This window comes from Colias eurytheme, chromosome 10, assembly GCF_061535395.1.
Source record: "Colias eurytheme isolate Ceu_HAF_F1 chromosome 10, ilColEury1 Martin Lab GWU primary, whole genome shotgun sequence".
NCBI lineage: Eukaryota > Metazoa > Arthropoda > Insecta > Lepidoptera > Pieridae > Colias > Colias eurytheme.
The window spans coordinates 302,556-324,967 of NC_142989.1; the positions used below are offsets into that span (position 1 = coordinate 302,556).

Sequence of the window (22,412 nt, forward strand, 5' to 3'; positions counted from 1 at the left end):
ACTTAGCTAAGCTATGCATGATACATTTAGATGACAAACTTGAATATGTACTTCTTACAAATGTCGTTAACAGTTAGCAAAAAGTTTTACCTTTACAATGTGGCTAGAAGTGTGTGTATCTGCAGAATGAAAAGTGATAATGAGAATCTCTCACAATTAATGATACCGTTTTATTGTTCTTTTAATAGCTGTAAATTCACGCTGACGGATTCGGAGGCATTTAGTGAAATCCTGAGCGTTCGTCGTAGCTTCACGTCTGAATTTAACGTCGGAATTATAGGAGCCCGTACCTTTTGAATGAATTTAAAGAAAATACCTATATTACATCTTATTCGTAAGATGTGGAATTTAAGATTTTAGTTTAAACGAAAATAATTATACCATGTTAGTAACAAGTAGAGTTTTGTTGCATCTATTCAATGTATGAAAATATAAGAAAAATGTTTTGTAGTTTATGTCATATTTTAAAAAGACTTGTTTATGATAAAATTCTTAACAGAGTCGAGCATTTCTTGGCAATTTCAAAGTTAATTTCACATACATTATACGTCTGTTCTATAAATTTTAAAGCAATGCGGTATGTAGATGTAATCTAACGTTTCAGTTAAATCGATATCTGTGGTAAGCTCGGAGACTTTATCTCGGCCCACGACATTGGAAGCGGGTATTTATGCTTAGAGGCGTTCCCTCAATTGATGCGAGTGCACAGGTCTATCCCTAAAGACATGTTTGAAGTTTTACATGAATTTCAAACGTGATATAATATTACTCTTTGGAATGATTGCACATTGTCCATACGGAACACTAGACACAACATATATTTTGAATGGATGTATTCCAAACGGACTCTAGTTCTGGTACACATGAATAATATAATTTGTATTCCAAGAGCTTTTTGACGAAAAAATTTCTGTAACTCACATCACACATCTGACTTAAGAGAAACACATATTTATCATGAATTTGAATAATTACGATAAAATACAACGAAATTATCTAGTTTTTTTTACATTTTCAGGCGGAGGAGTTAAACGCGCTGGTGGGAGATGCGTTCCGCATGGCGTTCGCCTCGCAACTGCAGCCCTCCGCTCCGTTATGGGTATGTTGTTTATTTCAACTACCCACCATGATTTTATGTAATTTAAATACAATGTTCTAATGCTATTATGTGGACTAGTTATCTATATGGGAAATTCGAATAATATTGAAATATTTTGAAAATAAATTATTTGTAAATCACACTCCTATGTCCTATTATAATATATTCTTTATTTCTATAAATTTATAAATCCTGTATCTATATTTTTCTGACTTTAATTATACTTTTGAAAAAGTATTGCATATATATTCTATAGATATATTTTAAGTTACAAACATATTCAGAAAGTATTTTATTGTATTTCCTTGTTATTATTGTATGAACTGCATCACAATTCCCCTCGTATTCTAACAACCTATATAAAAAAAACCGGCCAAGTGCGAGTCGGGCTCGCGCACCGAGGGTTCCGTAAAATTTAAGGTTTTCGGAATTTTTCCTTTATGTGTACTATAAAACGTTGCTTCATGCCAAATTTCAAGATTCTAGGTCGACTGGAAGTACCCTTTAGGTTTTGATTCCCTTGCTAGTACTTGCGAGTTTCAAAATATGCAGCTTTAATTGCTGTATCTTTTGATTGCGTTGACATAGAAGTTTGATTTTTTCACAGCTTCAAGGGACAGTAGACCTGAGTAATTGATATAAATTTCAGCTTCATACCTCCACGCGTTCCTGAGAAAAAGGGTCTTGACAGACGGACGGACGGACAACAAAGTGATCCTATAAGGGTTCCGTTTTTTCCTTTTGAGGTACGGATCCGTGCCTAAAAAGGATGAAAGTGCCCTAAAAAGTGCCTTAATTTATACCAAAAAAATATATAATGTGAACTATTTCATCGCGAGCTACCGTAAATGCTAGTTTAATGATGACACAGTGTTATTTAATAGACGGTCTGCTATCATGTACTAATATTGGCTTACAACGCTCACTCTGTAATCATTTTGGGTCTTTTGATATTAATACCATGTTTTATATGCAGCTATTTCAACATGCAATGGGTTTTTTTTATAATTTATAGTTAATAGTGTTTGTGGAGGAGTTCGTGTTAGGTGAGATAGCAAGAAGTAATGTGACAGTAGCAAGATAAATTTATTATTATTTTTTACAATATTATCAAAACAATTTTGACACAATTGCACGCCTCATAAGCGAAGCGTTGAGGTGGGTACTACTGTCACTTCGCGCGAAACATCTGATTTTTCAAACTTAAAATGTCTTTATGTATCATACATTGCACTTGTAAGATAATACATACACACACATATTAAGAAAAAACACTATTTTTAACATTCATGATATTTTTGATGTCATTTTTGTTATTTAAACTAGTTAAAAAACAGTTTAAAAAAGTTCTGTCTTGGACGTCCGTGTGTCTGTATGTGCGGAGGATTTTCTTGTTAACACGATAGCGACCGAAATACTTTACTAATCGGGTCTTTTTTTAGGGTTCCGTAGCCAAAATGGCAAAAACGGAACCCTTATAGTTTCGTCATGTCCGTCTGTCCGTCTGTCCGTCTGTCCGTCTGTCACAGCCGATTTACTCGGAAACTATAAGTACTACAGTGATGAAATTTGATGGGAATATGTGTTGTATGAACCGCTACAAAAATATGACACTAAATAGTAAAAAAAAGAATTGGGGGTGGGGCCCCCCATACATGTAACTGAGGGATGAAATTTTTTTTTTCGATGTACATACCCGTGTGGGGTATCAATGGAAAGGTCTTTTAAAATGATATAAAGTTTTCTAAAAAACATTTTTCTTAAAGTGAACGGTTTTTGAGATATCAGCTCTCAAAGTCGTAAAAAGTATGTCCCCCCCCCTCTATTTTTATAACTACGGGGTATAAAATTCTAAAAAAAATAGAGGTGATGCATGCTAATTAACTCTTTCAACGATTTTTGGTTTGATCAAAGTATCTCTTATAGTTTTTGAGATAGGTTGATTTAACTGTAATTTATTATATTTGCTGCTACGGAACCCTTTGTGCGCGAGCCCGACTCGCACTTGGCCGGTTTTATTTTCTCTTACGCTTGAGTATGCTCAGGAATAGAACCCTTTCATTTTTCAGGGTCTGATTCGATGTGGTTTAATTGTTATTAAATAAACAAAAATAATAATTAATAAATAATTATTAAAAAAAAATTATGAGGCGTGCACTTTTAAATTTTCCAAACTACATATTTTAAAAGTACAATCCAATAAAAGATATGAAACGAGGAGATTGGCGCAGTGGAAAAGTCCACTTGACAGCCAAGAGTGCAAACATATATAATTTCTGGCTACAACGGGCATTATGAAATTTAGGCTACATTTATTATAACTTGTTTTTAATTAAAAATTCAATACTTTATCTTTAAAATCACCGTATGATATAGTCACCAATCTTCTAATATTTTAATTATAAACAAAAATAAAAATAATATCCCAGTGTCATTTCTACTCTAGCTATAATAATTCAATCGTAGCGGTGTATTTTGAAGTTTTTACCGGATTCGTTCAATTTTTTGCGTGGGTCCGTATCCGTCACGATGTACGTGGGTTGAATTGATTTACATAACGGTTGTTTGGGTCGTGTTTATAGTCGATAAAAAGTGTAGAAACCAATATACAAGGCGTGGTAAACAATAGGTGCAAAATTGTATGAGGAATGTCCCTTGATCCCTCTCCCTGTGGTTGACTAGCTGATGCATGTGACTTTGTTCGTGTTTATGAAGATTGGTTGCAGGTTTTCGTTGGCTCCATCTATTATATTGCCCAATATGTACACCTTATAACAAAAGTAATATGTTTGTGTAAGGATCAACGTAAGGATCACTTCTTGTATGAGCGAATCTATAATTCCACATCATTACCGTATTAATACGGTAATGATGTGGAATTATATAGTTATACTGATGTTAATAACATCAGTATACATTTGATACATTTATTTCAAATTATATTTTATGGAATAACATAATAAAGATTAAGTTATACGTATTACAAACAATATTAAAATCAGTACTCGACACCGTGGAACTATTAGAATTTATTGCCTTGTAAATTGATATTTTAGGTTTTAGAACATTAATAATATTATGTTAATTCTCAGTAAAATCATTTTATATTCGTTTCCATTATATTTGTGTGATACAAGCCAATTAGTTTTAATGAATGTATTAAACACACTACTAAATACTACAACTAATTTATTTCCTTCAGAAAATTTACGAGAAATTAACTGTTAACCGACTATAAATTTGAATGCACCAAAGACCTGGATTCATTCGAAAACGGTCACAACATTAAGTGTAATAATGAAGATGCGAAAGGGATGGGTATATGGGTACCATTGAGATAGAAAGGGAAAGGTGATATTAGGGACAGATTTAATTATTGTGGTAAGTATTTCTCTTTAGAAAGTATTCGTGAATGGCGAGTACTTAAAACTCGATGTATATTTTTAATTCGTTGGGTCGGTGACTTTTAAAGGGCAACGAGAAATAGGATACTGTGTGATCTGTTTTGGTGGAAATAATAATGATTGACAGTAAATGTCACAATACTACAAAACACAATAAAATGATGTGTGCAATGGGCTTTAAATAAAAATATAATGTCATCAACTCACAGATCACACTATACATTCTGAAAACTCTACGACAGATTTTTTTTGTACTGTAGATATCTTTATCTTAAGGTAACCTAACTGAACTTATTTATGGACTGTTTATAGAGAAGTAAGTTTATGTTTCCTGCCATAGAGATTCTAATTGGAAACTAATCGACTCATCAAAAACTACACGTCTGAGATTACAGCGGACAATCTCTGATCGGCCCGAGTTGATTATCGTTCAAACAAATTAATTACCTATAGTCTGTCCACTATAAGAATTACTTTTTGACAGCTCGACGGGTGATACCAGAAGTGATGTCCAAAAGATTATCGATTGTGATACCATTTCAATTATTAATTCAAAATATTATCATAAATCGAATTAGGTACGTAAATAATAATTACAACGTAAACGTACTAATAAGATATGTGATAAGAAGACCACATATCTATGCATTTTATGTTAAAACTAAACTAAACTAATATTTTATTATTTATTGGTTTCTATCTTACAATTTGGTTGTCTTTATGTTTAAATTATATAACTTATAAGAAGAGTTTTTCTGTATCGGATATATTTTCAGAGTATTTCTACCGATTATTATAATCTATCGACCCATCATTGAATAATTCTGTGTAGACATCACTGAGTGGGCGGGGCCTGTCCATGAAGTACAATAATTATTTGTATGACATTTTAACATAGACAATACAATCCTTCATAGGCGTGGAGCTGTCAAGAAGCAAATAATATAATGGACAGAGTATAAGTCTTAATATTTTCTACCATTCTTGCAACTCATAAAAGACCCTAAGTATATCAGACGCTACCCAAAATTGAGGGGCTAATGTAAAATGCGTGTTAATTTTAATAATTACTCGCAGAGGTCGGATTTACCCCCGTAATGAAACGCAAACGACCTCTGCTTGTCATTTGAATTATGTATCATTTGAGCGAGACATGCGAGAGCTCAGAGTTGGAACCATCTTAGGTCATAATTATGCAAATAAAAAGGACATAGTTATGTGCTCACACCACAGAATAAATAACGTAGCCACATCCTTTTGGAGAAGAAGACACGAAGGCAATGCACTATCGATTAATTTTATCTATGGGCAAGTTAGTGATCAAGCCTCAGTACTTTGATCAGTATCTTTCGAATTTATCGGTGCTCTAACCACCCCAACCCACCATAGATTATTCATACTAGTATATCCATAGCACCGCGTTAACTTCTTAGGTTGATGAAAGATTAATTTCATGCAAAAAATGTAATTCTAAATTTATTTCGTCAACAATCATGACTGAAGCTTGCAATTCTTGATACTTCAGAGAGCACGGTCGTGATTCAAAAACAACATAAAACATTTCAAAGTAAAGCAAAGTTGTTCATATCGACCAAACGGAATTTCCATTTCGAAGTTGAATACAAAAAAACGCAGTTGATGTTAAAAATAAATTCGCTGTCTACAGCAGACCCATATTTCACGAGTTCTTTCGTGATAGAAAACAATTTTAACATTTAGAACCCGCCTTAAACAATTAAGTCGAACTATTTTCATATTACATTGATATTTTTAGGAAGGTGGCTAGGGTTGCCAATGATTTTCTTTTTGTACAGATTGAGCGATACACTAAGAATTTCAATTGCAATCGTCGCCTATTCTCCAATTATTTACTGTAGGCATTTCTTTGATGACCTATTTTTACTTTAGTTTTGATTTGTTAGTTGTAAACTGCAAGTGTTGTATTTATACAACACTTGCAGTTTACGATTCGCACAAGCAATCATAATTTATGCACATGACAACATTACAATTAGTTAAACGAAATTGTAAAATATCCTAAAATATGTGGGATATTACATTTATTTATTTTATTATTGGTAATCTATACTTCTATACTAATATTATAAAGAGGAAAGGTTTGTATGTAGGTATGTATGTATGTATGGTTTTCACGCATAAACTACTGGACCGATTTTGATGAAATTTGGCACAGATAATCTTTAGACCCTGAGAAAGAACATACCTTTTATTGCGAAATATGTACCACGGGCGAAGCCGGGGCGGACCGCTAGTCTAATAATAAAAGAAATAAACCTTTTAGAGTTGGAATCAGAAGTCCTGTGCTATAAATATAACAAGGGAAAATAAATAAGTTATAAAAAAACATCGATTCTGACAACCCTATCGCTAGAAAGGTCTCTACAAAGTCAGGGGTGAGGCCGTCGTGCCAAGTGCTACTAAGCCCGGAACAAAATAACCCCGATAAACGCCCCAGCGATCGCTCTCCCCAAAACAATTGATTTTAAGCCTTGGATTGCGAGCTTTAATGAGAAATCTAAAGGATATATTTTTGAGGCTTAATTCTTCATAGTGTAAAAGGTCTCGTAATAATATAATTTAGATTAAAAGATTTCGTCCACGGGAATAGTCTTTTGCTTTATAATATTTTGCAAAATGTACAGTTTCCACAATATTCTAAAACCAAGCAAGATTCTTTCTTTCAGTCTTTCGCATTTTCTACCATATTACAAAGATTTAAGAATATCCTCTCAACAAAATAGCAAATGTAAGATTTAGTACAAACTTTTGTGAAGTAAACGGTCGGCGCTTATTTGCTGACTGAAAACGTGTCGTGCGCGTGACGGGTCCGTCCCGAACACTCGATACCGGTTCAATATCCAAGTATTTGTATCTATTTGTTGAGAATTGTATAGCTTTTAACCTCTTTCAGAGTGGAAACTATAATTGGATTGTTATTGTCGTTTATAGTAGATAGTTTTTAGGAATAAAAATGATCACCTAACTAGATATCATGTATCTTTATAGGGCAAACGGGTGTTTAATTTGATACAATACTGCATTAGAAGATAAATAGAGAACCAACTTATCAAGCTGCTAAGCGGTTGCAAAGTAACAACCCTTTCCTATTCGGTAAAAATATAGCCAATTATTTTTTTCTATTGATTTCTATATTTAAACTAGAAGTGTGACAAATGTCCCTGTCTATCTTGAAATCCATCACAGACACATCTGCCGTTCGTTGTAATTTTATCTTAATTCGCAACAATCGAGTCGGGTCTGTACTCCGTCCCAATAAAATGCTCTTACTTGATAGAAATCGCATCGTGTCCGTGACGGCCCCGCTCCGATACCGCTCCAATATTCCTGATTGAGACCATTGTGATAAAATGTTTCGGCGACGGGTTTCCTTTCAAACGATTTTCGTTATTTCAGCAGATTCGAACAAGATAAAGTAAACTTGTATTCTACGTATGTAGAAATGTTACTTGAGAAAATGTTACCGTTGTTATAATATAAACAAAGACCTTCTTGCTTCTGCTATTATTTCGATAATCTCAAAAACAACTAAAGGAATGTTCTATTGTTATAATATTTCTATTGTTCAATTCTTCCTGTCTTAGTTTTCAGTTTGAACATAGATAAATTAATCCTACTTAATATAATTTGCTGGTAAATAATCAAAGCATCCTCTGAATCCTTGGTTTTGTTTTATATACCTAATGTATTTCAATTTCAAATGCATTGATCAAAATTAAGCTTGTAGAGAATTTTATTGCTAAAATTCTTTGTGTCGAAAACACTTAATTCCGCGATCTAGATACAAGTTCACTCCAGATTAAAGCGGGCAAGTTGAACGGGTAACAAAAGATAATATGAATATTTAATGGGGCAAGTGTCGCAACTCGCAACCCGCAGCTTCCCGCCGCGCGCCGCGCGCCGGGGCCCACCGGGGCCATACCTCACGTGTTATATCTGCGATGCATTTAACGTACGCTCCCGTGCGCTATTTTGTTTTGGAATTTTTGAAACCCCACGGGTTTTACTGTACAGGTCACGTAATTGTCGATTGTAATATTTATGCTGCTTTTGAATATACACGGTTATCGATTTTATCGCAATGTGGTGGGTATAATTGACCGACTTCAAAAAAGGAGGAGCTATGTTCCACTTTATGTATTTAATTGACATATTTACTTGCTTCGTTCTGAATGAACCGAAAAGCTTCCTTTCTACAGAGACTAGTGTTATTAATTAATTAATTGTTATTATTGTGCTACGTAGTACGTCGCGGAGTATAATATTTTATTCACTTATAATACCACAAGAGCTTCAAAATTATCGGGTATTTTCCGATAGGTTCGTTGCAAACAAATGAAGGAGTCAAGTTTTTAGCCAAGGTTAAAAAATCACGAGCGCGAAGCGCGAGTGATTTTTCCTGAAAAACCTGACGACTTTATTTGTTTGCAGGGAACCTTGAGGGAAATGCCAGATAATTTTGAAGCTCGTGTGGTATTCGGGAGATTATTTTTCCGTCCCAAATGTCGGCCAATAATTTCACAATTGAATTGAACCAGTCAGTTTGACGTCAACGACCAGAGAAAATTTTCAAAAAATTATCAGTATAATACCATGTAGGTTGTACCACGTGACGTCGAATGGTGCAATTCTATTGGTCGATATTTGGGTCGGAAAAATAATCTATGGTAATTACTAATTACTAATTGGTAGTACCTAGTTATGTCATACAATAAAACTTTCAGGTTAACTCAATAGGTATATAATATTCACTATAGTACTGTTTCAAAACAGCGAAGTTATTTTTATAAATTATTTATTGACAAAAATGCTGATGTTGCGCTTGCTTTTGAAGATTTCTTTAGTAGTGTCCCTGCTAGCATTACTAATAATTTAAACTCGTCTTCAGTACTTGCAGAGACCTTTTTGAGGGACCATGTTGCGGGGTGCAGTACATTATTTCAATTGCGTCACGTAACTGCTAATGATATTGTTACAGCATTTAAGACACTTAATTTAAAAAACACTTGTGATCTTTGGGGAATGTCCGTAAATTTAGTTAATAATATAATAGAAAATATTGCAAACAATTTAGCTTTCATATTTAATAAGTGTTGTGACTATGGTACATTTCCTAATTTACTAAAGCTTAGTAAAGTTATACCTCTATTTAAGAAAGGCGATCAAGAAGACTGTAACAACTATAGACCTATCTCGATTTTACCAACATTAAGTAAGGTATTCGAAAAGTTAATATTAAACCAATTGACTAGTCACTTTGCTTCTAATAATTTGCTGCACACCAAACAGTTTGGTTTCACAAAGGGGCGCTCAACCACAGATGCTGGAGTTGCACTACTAACACATATATATAAGGCATGGGAAAACTCAAAAAATGCTTTGGGGATATTTTGTGACCTCTCCAAGGCATTTGACTGCGTTGAACATTGTACATTATTGCGTAAACTTAATCACTATGGGATTAAAGGACAAGCTCAGAACCTCATAGCCTCATACCTGCATGATAGGATACAAACTGTAGTTGTTAATGGAGAACGTTCTAGCGGTGCGTCAATTAACATTGGTGTTCCACAAGGATCTATTTTAGGACCCTTCTTGTTCTTGGTATATATCAATGATCTACCTTATTATTTACAGGATAGGTGTGAAATAGTTCTGTTTGCAGATGATACCTCATTAATATTCAATGTGGATAGGCATGACCCAAATGTTGACGAAGTGAACAGTACTCTTTTACACATATCCGACTGGTTTACTGCTAATAATTTATTATTAAATGCCAAAAAAACAACTTGTGTTGAATTTTTACTACCTAACGTTAAAAAGTTGAGCAGAAATATTACCTTGAACGGGGAGGTATTACACCCTACAGAATCGACTGTATTTCTTGGGTTAACATTGGACGAGAAACTACAGTGGGGAGCCCATGTCAACACCGCTGCAGGTAAGCTCAGTTCAGCAGCATATGCAGTCCGAAAGGTAAGGCATCTCACCGATGAAGATACAGCTAGATTGGTTTATTTCAGCTACTTTCATAGTATTATGTCCTATGGAATTCTACTATGGGGCAGGGCAGCAGATATAGAAACTATATTTATCTTACAGAAAAGAGCCATTCGCTCTATATATAATTTACGTGCTCGGGACTCACTAAGAGATCTCTTTAAGAATACTGGTATCCTTACTGTACCATCACAGTATATATTTAATAATATTTTGCATGTACACAAAAATGCCGACGTACACACAAGAGTAGGAGATAGACACTGTTATGGCACAAGGAACAGAAATAGAATTGAAATGCCAATTTTCCGATTAGCTAAAGTTAAAAATTCATTTATGGGTCAAGGTATACGCTTTTACAATAGAATTCCTCATAATATTAAAGAGTTTGGTAGTGCTAAATTTAAAACTTATGTAAAAAATATATTAGTTCAGAGAGCCTATTATAGCATTAAGGAATATATGGAAGATGAAAATCCATGGAGGGTTGTCGCGTAAGAACCACAGGACAGTTCTTTGGCGTATTATGATATATTATGTAGTTAGATTTAAGTTACAGATTATGTAATATTGACAATATGATTTTAAAAGAGCAACTATGGAGTTTCTTGCCGGTTCTTCTCCATAGATACTGCTTTCCGAATCGGTGGTAAATGTTAAAAATACTTATGTAATGACGATTCGAAAGTGCTACTAAAAGTAGTCTAATTGAATAAATAAATGTTTGAGTTTGAGTTTGAGTTTAAATCGAAATAATTTGTTTGTATCGTTGGATGTCGGGTCCCGTCACGCGATGCGGCTAGTCGAAGATATAAGACGACTGGATAGCCTTCATTATTAAAGGTAGGAAGGCTATTTTATTTAATGAAGATGAAGTCGCGATATTAATTAACTTTAGATCGTATATCACTGTGTTAAACATTAATAAGGTTTAGTTGTAATAAGTAACAACAAAGTACACGCAATATCATCAAGTAAAATATTCGTAATTCTGTATGATCTACAAAATATATCTTAAGATTGCGTTAAGCTAAAATATTTGTGTTAGTAATAGCCGGTTATAAATTATCATGCTCTTCTATTCTTATTCTCAATCTAAAAGAATCACCAAAAAATTACTTTTATAGCATTGTGGCTCCCAGCACTGTTTAAAACTTGCGGTATCTGGACAGAGCTAAGTCTGTGGAGACAGACAAATAAATTACCGGAAAAAGTTTACAAGCCAAATGTATTTTACGGTGACAAAGAGCTATGGGTGTCATGTTATTTACAATTCGATACTTTGATCCGGTGTTATAGTGGTAGACCGGGAGATACTGACACAAAATTTCGAGTCATTTGTAACAGGATGGTGGTTCTACAGGGGTCTTAGTACGCAATGACAAAAAGAAAAACGATGGTGTGAACGCTGGTACCGGCCGGCGGCTTAGTCGCGTGGGCGTTAGTCGAACTCGTTGGAAAAATAGCGAAGTCAAACGATTTGTAACACAAAAATTTTAGAATTTACCGATAGCCCATAAAAAAGAAGTAGGCGGTAGTGTCATGCCATACTTTTCCATACGTTTACAGCCCGCCATACCGACGCGAATGTGTTGATTTAAAAAAAACAATTCAACCATTTGTACCAGGCTAACTTTTGCACAGGTAACCATCGTCGTGTAGCCATTTACGAAAATCGCCATGCCATACTTTTCGGACGATTCCAAATGGTCGCCATACCGCCGAAAATCTGCAAATTTTTTTTACGCCGAACCATTTGTAACACCCTAAATTTTTTTTTCAACAACTCCTGAATGATTATAAATAGAAGTGTGATAATGCCATACCTGTGGGAGGTGGCGAATGTGTATAAGATTTTTTTTATTGTATGATTTTATTCGTATTTTCAACGATTTGTAACAGTATGGCATTAATCTTTCCTATAAGTTTGAGGTTCAACAAATATAAATACAAAATTTCAAAGATCTAGGTGGTAGAAATCTTCACTTCTATAAATTAATAATAAATTTATTTATGAAGTATGGCAGCACTTTTTCCCCCTACTAGAAGTATGGCAAATATAATAATGGTCACATTTTATCAAATACTCTCCAAAAATCCAAATGCAATACTGGTACAAAAAGTTTGGCGAAAAAAAAAATTTTTTGCAGATTTTCGGCGGTATGGCGACAATTTGGAATCCGAAAAGTATGGTATGGTGATTTTCGTAAATGGCTACACGACGATGGTTACCTGTGCAAAAGTTAGCCTGGTACAAATGGTTGAATTGTTTTTTTTTAAATCAACACATTTGCGTCGGTATGGCGGGCTGTAAGTCACACCGGAAAAGTATGGCATGACACTACCGCCTACTTCTTTTTTATGGGCTATCGGTAAATTCTTAAATTTTTGTGTTACAAATCGTTTGACTTTCGCTATTTTTACGACGAGTTCGACTAACGCCCACGCGACTAAGCCGCCGGTACCAGTGTTCACACCATCGTTTTTCTTTTTGTCATTGCGTACTAAGACCCCTGTAGAACCGCCATCCTGTTACAAATGACTCGAAATTTTGTGTCAGTATTTCCCGGTCTATGGACACGCATGATCTACTACCAGATGCAGTTTTGTATATTTATAAACATCACACTATGACGAGGCAAACAATGTTTGTTGGAAGTGGATATTTTCAGTTACGAATAGGTATGTATTTGTAAACATGCAAAAGATTATTTTCTATCACAAATCAACAAAATATAACAAAAATATCATATATCATGATATTGTGTTATTTTATAAAATTGATAAGCTTAAACACGTGTCTACGCATTTGATAAACATTAAAATGCCTTCTTGGTGGTTGCAAGTATGAAGATATCTCATTTAATCCTGGTTCAAACCATGTGTTAGTAGAATATTAGAAAATGTGTATTCGGCGTAAAATCTTAATAGATAAGAACGTTAATCTAGCTAACAAGCTACTCAAAACTAAAATATCTATGAAATTACTGAAAATATAATTTTTTTTTTGCTTATCGGACAATAATTTCCTTATTTTTTTACTAGGATAAGTAAAACTATAACAATATAAGCACAGTTGACAGATATATATACTACGTACATACAGTTAGGAAACTAAGCCCCCCCCATGAAATTATGACGTATAGCTATAGGGCTGTTACTTTTTGATATTTAACCGACTTGAAAAATAAAGGAGAAGGTTATCAATTCGGCCTGTATATTTCTGTTTGCTTTTTTTCACAGTTGATTTTGTGGTAATTTGGAGATTAAAACCCGTTAAAATACAAAAATGGTGTAGCCTAAATATGAATTTACAAGAAGAAACAATCCGCTTGTAAAAGTAAATACGTTTTTATCAGTGCTATATTTCGAAATCTAGTTTTGTTATGGACGCCGAAGGCTATTTAATGTACCTAAATTATTTATAATGCTTGATATTTGTATTATACATATTATATTCAATAATTATTTTAAACCAGAATTTACAATACTTGTATGTAGGTATACCTACTAAATTATTTTTAAAACGATAAATTAAATTAAATTAAAAAACACAAAATATGCAAAAATAAATTAAAATTATTATTATTATACGAGCATAGAACCTCTACCTTTTTGTTTTAGGAAGAAAAAGAAAATAGTTTGACAGGCTTAGTGCTTGACAAAGTGGAGACGCCACGTATCGATAAAAATACAATAATTATAATATCTATCTTTTTCTTCCCTAATATTTACGTAATTATGCACATAAATTTAAACAAGATTTTTTTAAGGTTTCCTTTTTTTATATTTTCGTGCTCTTCTAGATTGCGTAAAAAATAGATGCGATCTTTAAACAGACTGGACTCCTAATAGGTACTATTTGTAGCTATCATTTTGATAGAAAATATGTCAACATAATATAAAACTCATACTGCCATATCTATAGAAATTAAAAAAATAGTCTCTTTTTAACTTGTAGTCTGATATGGTATTTACAAATATATTTATTGAAAGGGCTACAAACTGAAACAATCGATATTTATTTAATGTGAATTGACATCACTTTAAGCTTTTTTCCATACTATATTCAAAATCTGTGGATGTGTCACCCGCTACCTTGCCCGCTACTATCGATCCCCCTCAATACCCTTGTAAACACGCTTGATGGGGGGGGGAGCCATTTCGAACATTTTGTATGAAGTTTCCTTACTGTATGTATCTGTTTATTGTGATATAAGTAGGGTAAACTATAATGCATAAATAGTGTTGTAAAAGCAGCTAGTGTGAGCGCGCAATGGCTACATTCCTCGGTCGGAATGTGAACCGACGACGTCTTGAACAAAAGCGCTGACATAACTTATCGTATTATATTCAATAGAGAATTTCATACAGTATCAAACTATTGTGGACTGCCTTTTATGTGTTTCCTTTTACCTTGCTCGTGTCGTTGTAATAATTATGATATAAGTTTTACTTAACTACTTTTTGCTAAATATATTATAAATATATTTTTTTATCTATTTTAGGCCTTCAAATAAAATATAATGCATGTTTCTTTAAGAAAATTTTCTTTAAGAAAAATGTACAAAACGCTATTGATCAAATTTATTACATGTATCTTCAACCTTTTCGATGAATTTTACAATTTAATCGATGTACCCTACTTACCTAATAAAAAAGATTTGAGGTAATATTTTTATTTTATTAAGTACTAGCGGTCCGCCCCGGCTTCGCCCGTGGTACATGTTTACGTTTTCTCTACATAAGAACCATCCTCGTACTTCAAGGAATATAATAAAAAAATAATTATCGAAATCGGTTCAGCCGTTCTCGAGTTATGCGCTTACCAACACATTTTGCGATTCATTTTTATACAGTGGTGGACGTTTAATTAGAAACACGTAACACGATGAAGTAGTCATCAAATTCATTTAACATTTACATATTAACGTAATAGAGATTAAGTATTATTTCGTATGTAATAGAACACCCGTTTATCTAGTTTTATAAGAAAATGCTTTATTTTAATCAAACATTAGCTTAAATTAATAAAAATAAACAACTTTAAGTGAAATACGATTTCTGAGTATTTTCAGTCTGGACAACAAATTAGAAACAGGATGCTTCGAGTGATCCAAAATCAAAACCTGTTGAAATGCCGCCAATATTCTTTCTTCTACAAATATTTTCACCGTTCTTTAAACATTCTAATCTAAAAGTTTCTGAAAATTAATTTGCTTTACAGTATAAATGGTTAAAAGTAAGATTTGTGACCCATCAACAAGAAAAATAATTTTAAGTTTACATTTTGACAAAAACTAGAGTTACAGGAAAATTGCAAATCATTTAGAGTGTTCGATAAAAATATATTCAATGGTATAGTTTATTTAAAAGAGCATGGTACTTCCGATCAAGTGCCTAGAAAAGCTCAACAATGAAAAACCGCTGCACGCAAGGATAGGCAAATGATTCTTTTGGCAAAGATGGATCCATTTAAAAGTTCAAATTCTATTATAAAATTAGTTTTTTCCGAAGATGAACCTCACAATGCGTCGATGAGATCGGTTCGCAGGCAGTAAATCGAGGCAAAAATTTTTGGGAGAGACGCCAGGAAAGTACAGCTTCTTACTAGGCAGTACAGGGAACGACGATTTTCATTTACTAAGAAATTGCTAGTGGAAATTCCGCCAGTGAAAAAGTTTTATTTTGGGATGAAACTAAGATTCATTTAATCAATTTTGATGGCAAAGGATACGCGCGTCGTTCAGTTAACCAGGCCTTAGATAATAAATAAACAGTTCAGCATGGCGGAGGAAACATTATACTATGGGCACGTATGGGGTTGTTTTTAGACTGTTATAATCTTTATAGACAACATCGGCTTTACAACGTCGTGCCTTAGATTGTATGAGATTTTAACACGTTTGCAAAAACATATTTTCTAATAGAATTGACACCTTTAAATGGATCCATCTTTGCGAAAAGAATTATTTGCCTATGCTCGCGAGCAGTGGTTTTTCATGGTCGAGCTTTTTTAGGCACTTAATCAGAAGTACCATGCTCTTTTAAATGAACTGTAGCATTGAATATATTTTTATCGAACACTCTAAATGATTTTATTTTTTCCTGTAACTCCAGTTTTTGTCAAAATGTAAACTTAAAATTATTTTTCTTGTTAATGGGTCACAAATCTTACTTTTACCCATTTATACTGCAAAGCAAATTAATTTTCAGAAACTTTTCAACGGAATGTTTAAAAAACGGTGCAAATATTTGTAGAAGAAAAAAATATTGGCGGCATTTCAACAGGTTTTGACTTTGGAACACTCGAAGCATGCTGTTTCTAATTTGTTGTCCAGACTGAAAATGCTTGGACATCAGACTTCACTTAAAGTTGTTTAATTTTATTAATTTAAGCTAACGTTTGATTAAAATTAAGCAATTTATTATAAAACTAGATAAACGGGTGTTCTATTAAATATGAAATAATGCTTAATCTCTAATACGTTAATATACAAAAGTAAATAAATTTGATGACTACTTCATCCTGTTACATGTTTCTAATTAAACGTCCACCACTGTATATAAGAAGATTAAAACAAACAATACGTTCGTTTCAGAGTAAGGAGCTAAGCGGGGGATCCTGCCCGCGCGCTCCAGACTCGCTGCCCGGCCTCAATCACCACTATCCTCATTGTTTAGACAGGTTTTTATTGTTTTCATAAAATAATTATGGTGTTTCAAAATAATAGTTATAAAAAAAACATATGGCAAACAGATTATATTTTTATTAAATACATATGCATTTATGTGCTATGTCCATAATATTTGTTATGTACCCATTATACATAACAAAACCATCAACGAATCACGACACAAAATTTCAAAGCCAACTCCCAACCCTTCCAATTGGCAACAGATCGGGCACGCAATGCGACATAGCGCACGCGAAGCTGGAGGGCTCCGCGAGCTCGGCGAGCGAGGCCAGCGAGCCCAGCCCCAGCTCGTCCGAGGACTGGAACTCGCCCGCCGAGCTCAGCTGCTACCGCCGGCTCGGCGACCGCGACCAGCGGTAATAACAAACAAAAAAAAAAAATAAAAAAAATAGCAAAAAAATTTTTTTTTGAAAAGGTTTAAAATGTCAAAGACGCTTTAAAGCTTTGTTGCAATGATATTTTTATATTGCAGTAATGTAATACAGCTTTAGCTTTTAGGCAGCCACATAATATGCATCTTTTTTCATAAAAATGCGTATGAATTCCAGTGTGGAGCGTGCAGAGCGCGAGCGGCCGCCGCTGATGAAGCGGCTGGCGCTGGGGCTGAGCGGCGCGCTGCTGCAGCCCTCCGACGACGACGCCACGCCGCTCGTCGCCGACACGCCCTCCACGTGAGCACACACACACACACACACACACACACACACACACACACACACACACACACACACACACACACACCATTTAATACGTATATAATGATAATAATATTGGGAATGAAATAAAGACACAATTGCGTTTTTTGTTGTAATCAAAAAACAACATTTAAAGCATTTAATCCACTTGAAAATTCTACAATCTATAATACAGAGCCTCAATGTCACTTTGAAATGTCAAACACACAAGTCACAACACACAACAGATAATCAATAGCACAGAAGAAAAATGTATTCTTTACACGTACGCATGCATGCACACCTATAAGCACGCAAGCATGCACGGTATATAGAAACACGTATACATGCGCATTAACTCGCATACAAACATATTATACAGCATACTTTTGTCCATGCTTACACAGGACACACACGCTTAAACACGCACACAATTACACATAATGTAATAAAAGTACTATTAACTATTTCATATATTTTTTATAGAAATAAAAAAGGAAAAAAAATATATTTATTTCCGGAATAAGGTACCTACACACAAAATTAAGGAACAGGAAAGAAAGTTAAATACATAAAATTAGACATTATGTTTGCTGAGAATTTCGTACTGTGTGTGCACTGCATTTCCAGAAAAGGGTCTCGATTTAGCTTTCTGCTATAGTCGCAGCAGGCTGCAACTACAGCGCTGGTATTCTGTCAAGACCGATTGGAGGGTGTGCGTTATAGCATTTCAACTCGACTCAAATCAAACATTTATTTATTCAATTAGACTTCCTCGCAATTTTCATACGTCATTACATATTTTTAAAATTTACCACCGATTCGGAAAGCATTTATAATCGCCCCGTAAAGCACAAGACGCGGAGTCGAATTCCGTCTCGTGATCGCATTTTTCTATTGTTTAAAATGTTGTTTTCAACAATAACAATATACGTGCAGGCCGACGAACGCGCCGCTGTGCCTGTCGGGCGGCTACATCAACGAGGCGAGCGAGCGGGCCCGCCAGCCGCTACACAACGAGTTCGACAACCGGCACAAACACATCACTAACGGGTTCGTTACATATTACACTTAATTTTAATAATAACTAAATATCATTGTATTTTTGTATTTTAATAGTAAAATGGCATATCTACAATGAGCGACGAGACTCACGATCACGCGTCAAATTCCTTTTCTTGAACTGTTAATTACATTCGAAGTCGCACATGCTTCGCGCTTACTGACATCTTCAAAGACCTATATTTTGAAAACTAACCTTCTAAATGCAAAAACATTTCGTATACATACCGAGGATATAAACTCAAACTCAAACATTCATTTATTCAATTAGACTACTATTTAGTAGCACTTTCGAATCGTCATTACATGAGTATTTTTAACATTTACCACCGATTCGGAAAGCAGCATCTATGGAGAAGAATCGGCAAGAAACTCCATAGTTGCTCTTTTAAATTATGTCAATATTACATAATATGTAACTTATATCTAACTATATAATATATCATAATATGCCAAAGAACTGTCCTGTGGTTTTTACGCGATAACCCTCCATGGGTCTTTATCGTCCATATATTCCTGAACACTGTAGTACGCTCTCTGAACTAGTACATTTTTTATATAAGTTTTATGTTTAGAACTACTAAACTCTTTAATATTGTGAGGAATTCCATTATATAAGCGTATACCTTGACCCATAAATGAATTTTTAACTTTAGCTAATCGGAAAAATGGCATTTCAATTCTATTCCTGTTCCTTTTGCCATAATCGTGTCTATCTCCTACTCTTGTGTGTTAGTCGGAGCTTTTGTGTACATGCAAAATATTATTAAATATATACTGTGATGGTACAGTAAGGATACCAGTATTCTTAAAATGATCTCTTAGTGAGTCCCGAGCACGTAAATTATATATAGAGCGAATGGCTCTTTTCTGTAAGATAAATATAGTTTCTATATCTGCAGCCCTGCCCCATAGTAGAATTCCATAGGACATAATGCTATGAAAGTAGCTGAAATAAACCAATCTAGCTGTATCTTCATCGGTGAGATGCCTTACCTTTCGGACTGCATATGCTGCTGAACTGAGCTTACCTGCAGCGGTGTTGACATGGGCTCCCCACTGTAGTTTCTCGTCCAATGTTAACCCTAGAAATACAGTAGACTCAGTAGGATGCAATACCTCCCCGTTCAAGGTAATATCTCTGTTCAACTTTTTTACATTTGGAAGTAAAAATTCAACACAAGTGGTTTTTTTGGCATTTAATAATAAATTATTGGCAGTAAACCATTCAGATATGTGTGAAAGAGCACTGTTCACTTCGTCAACATTTGGGTCATGCCTATCCACATTAAAAATTAATGAGGTATCATCTGCAAACAGAACTATTTCACACCTATCCTGCAAATAATAGGGAAGATCATTAATATATACCAAGAACAAGAAGGTATATACAGGTGTAACATACTAAAATATAACGGAGATCTAAAACCTGACCCTGAAATCTGTGACTGCTTCGCGTGAAATGCCCCATATATTATAGCATATTCAACTGTTTCGAAAAACAGTTACTTAATTATTTATTTAATTTCAAAATTCAAATGCAAAAGTGCACAATGTACAATTTCATAAAGATGTTCGTCATAAAATATTTTTTTGAAAAATATTCCAGTCGGCCATCTGGCGTCAGTGTAGCAGCATCATCATCATCAGGCGAGTCTTCGTGCGGGGCTTCACGGGACTCGCGGGATTCACGGGATTCACGGGATTCGCGGGACTCGGGGAATAATAACTTGCGGCCGCTTGAACCAGAGCTGAAGAATGCGCCCTGGTTCCAACAGGGTATACCTAGAGAGGTTAGTGGGAGTATGTGTGTGTAACCAGTGCTAATTTGTGAACATACAGTTTGTAATAATAATAAAAAATAATTTGATTTGAATATGATGAGTTTACAAATTAAATTGTGAGTATGTTTAGGTATGTGAATGTGCCTATGTATGTCTATGTATGTGAATGTGCCTAGAACAAAGTAACTATTTAGTATTCTTTAGAAGTGGTTTGTTTTAAAGTGAAACTCATCAAATATGCCTTTGTGTGTTACGATATTGCACTTATAATTCAAGTAATACGGCAAAGTGCAAAGGAATAACTTTTGATCGGTAAAAAATCTAAGATGAAATCCTAAAATTGTAAAATATCATCATTAGAGCCCCGCTTTGATTTGCTTGATTTTCTAATTTGCTTACGACATCGATAAATGTGCATATATATCAATGTGTATGGTTTCTGTCGTTGGATAATGTACATAATTATTTATTTATTTATTTATTTATTTATAATATGCGCGTGCTTAGATCGCGCTGGAGGTGCTGTCGGCGGCGGCGCCGGGCGCGTTCCTGGTGCGCGGCAGCACCACGCAGGCGGGCTGCCTGGCGCTGTCGCTGCGCGTGCCGACCCACTTCGCGCCCTCCGGCATCGCGCACTACCTCATCCTCGCCACGCCCAAGGGCTACAAGATCAAGGTGTGCATTGTGTTCCTGGTGCGCGGCAGCACCACGCAGGCGGGCTGCCTGGCGCTGTCGCTGCGCGTGCCGACCCACTTCGCGCCCTCCGGCATCGCGCACTACCTCATCCTCGCCACGCCCAAGGGCTACAAGATCAAGGTGTGCATTGTGTTCCTGGTGCGCGGCAGCACCACGCAGGCGGGCTGCCTGGCGCTGTCGCTGCGCGTGCCGACCCACTTCGCGCCCTCCGGCATCGCGCACTACCTCATCCTCGCCACGCCCAAGGGCTACAAGATCAAGGTGTGCATTGTGTTCCTGGTGCGCGGCAGCACCACGCAGGCGGGCTGCCTGGCGCTGTCGCTGCGCGTGCCGACCCACTTCGCGCCCTCCGGCATCGCGCACTACCTCATCCTCGCCACGCCCAAGGGCTACAAGATCAAGGTGTGCATTGTGTTCCTGGTGCGCGGCAGCACCACGCAGGCGGGCTGCCTGGCGCTGTCGCTGCGCGTGCCGACCCACTTCGCGCCCTCCGGCATCGCGCACTACCTCATCCTCGCCACGCCCAAGGGCTACAAGATCAAGGTGTGCATTGTGTTCCTGGTGCGCGGCAGCACCACGCAGGCGGGCTGCCTGGCGCTGTCGCTGCGCGTGCCGTCCCACTTCGCGCCCTCCGGCATCGCGCACTACCTCATCCTCGCCACGCCCAAGGGCTACAAGATCAAGGTGTGCATTGTGTTCCTGGTATCTGACGCCATGTCTCCGTGTATAACTCATCTATCTGCAAGTGTTTATAACTTCAGAGCATGTCTCCGCGTATAACTGATCTGTCTGCAGGTGTATATAACTACAGAGCATGTCTCCGCGTGTAACTGGTATGTCAAGAGCTGTATTTAACTACAGAGCATGTCTCCGCGTATAACTGATCTGTCTGCAGGTGTGTATAACTTTAGAGCATGTCTCCGCGTATAACTCATCTATCTGCAAGTGTTTAT

General features: G+C 35.7%; 1 protein-coding gene across 1 annotated transcript in view; it reads left to right on the top strand.

Annotated features, from left to right (window-relative positions):
• The window catches only part of LOC149904963 (uncharacterized), a 98,892-nt gene that overhangs the window by 60,670 nt on the left and 15,810 nt on the right, over nt 1–22,412 (top strand). The window contains exons 5-11 of the mRNA XM_090106738.1: nt 1,019–1,099; nt 17,148–17,233; nt 17,447–17,599; nt 17,792–17,914; nt 18,857–18,970; nt 20,589–20,772; nt 21,271–21,438. Of these exons, the coding sequence (XP_089962864.1) occupies nt 1,019–1,099; nt 17,148–17,233; nt 17,447–17,599; nt 17,792–17,914; nt 18,857–18,970; nt 20,589–20,772; nt 21,271–21,438 (909 nt within the window). The remainder of the gene's footprint in view (nt 1–1,018; nt 1,100–17,147; nt 17,234–17,446; nt 17,600–17,791; nt 17,915–18,856; nt 18,971–20,588; nt 20,773–21,270; nt 21,439–22,412) is intronic.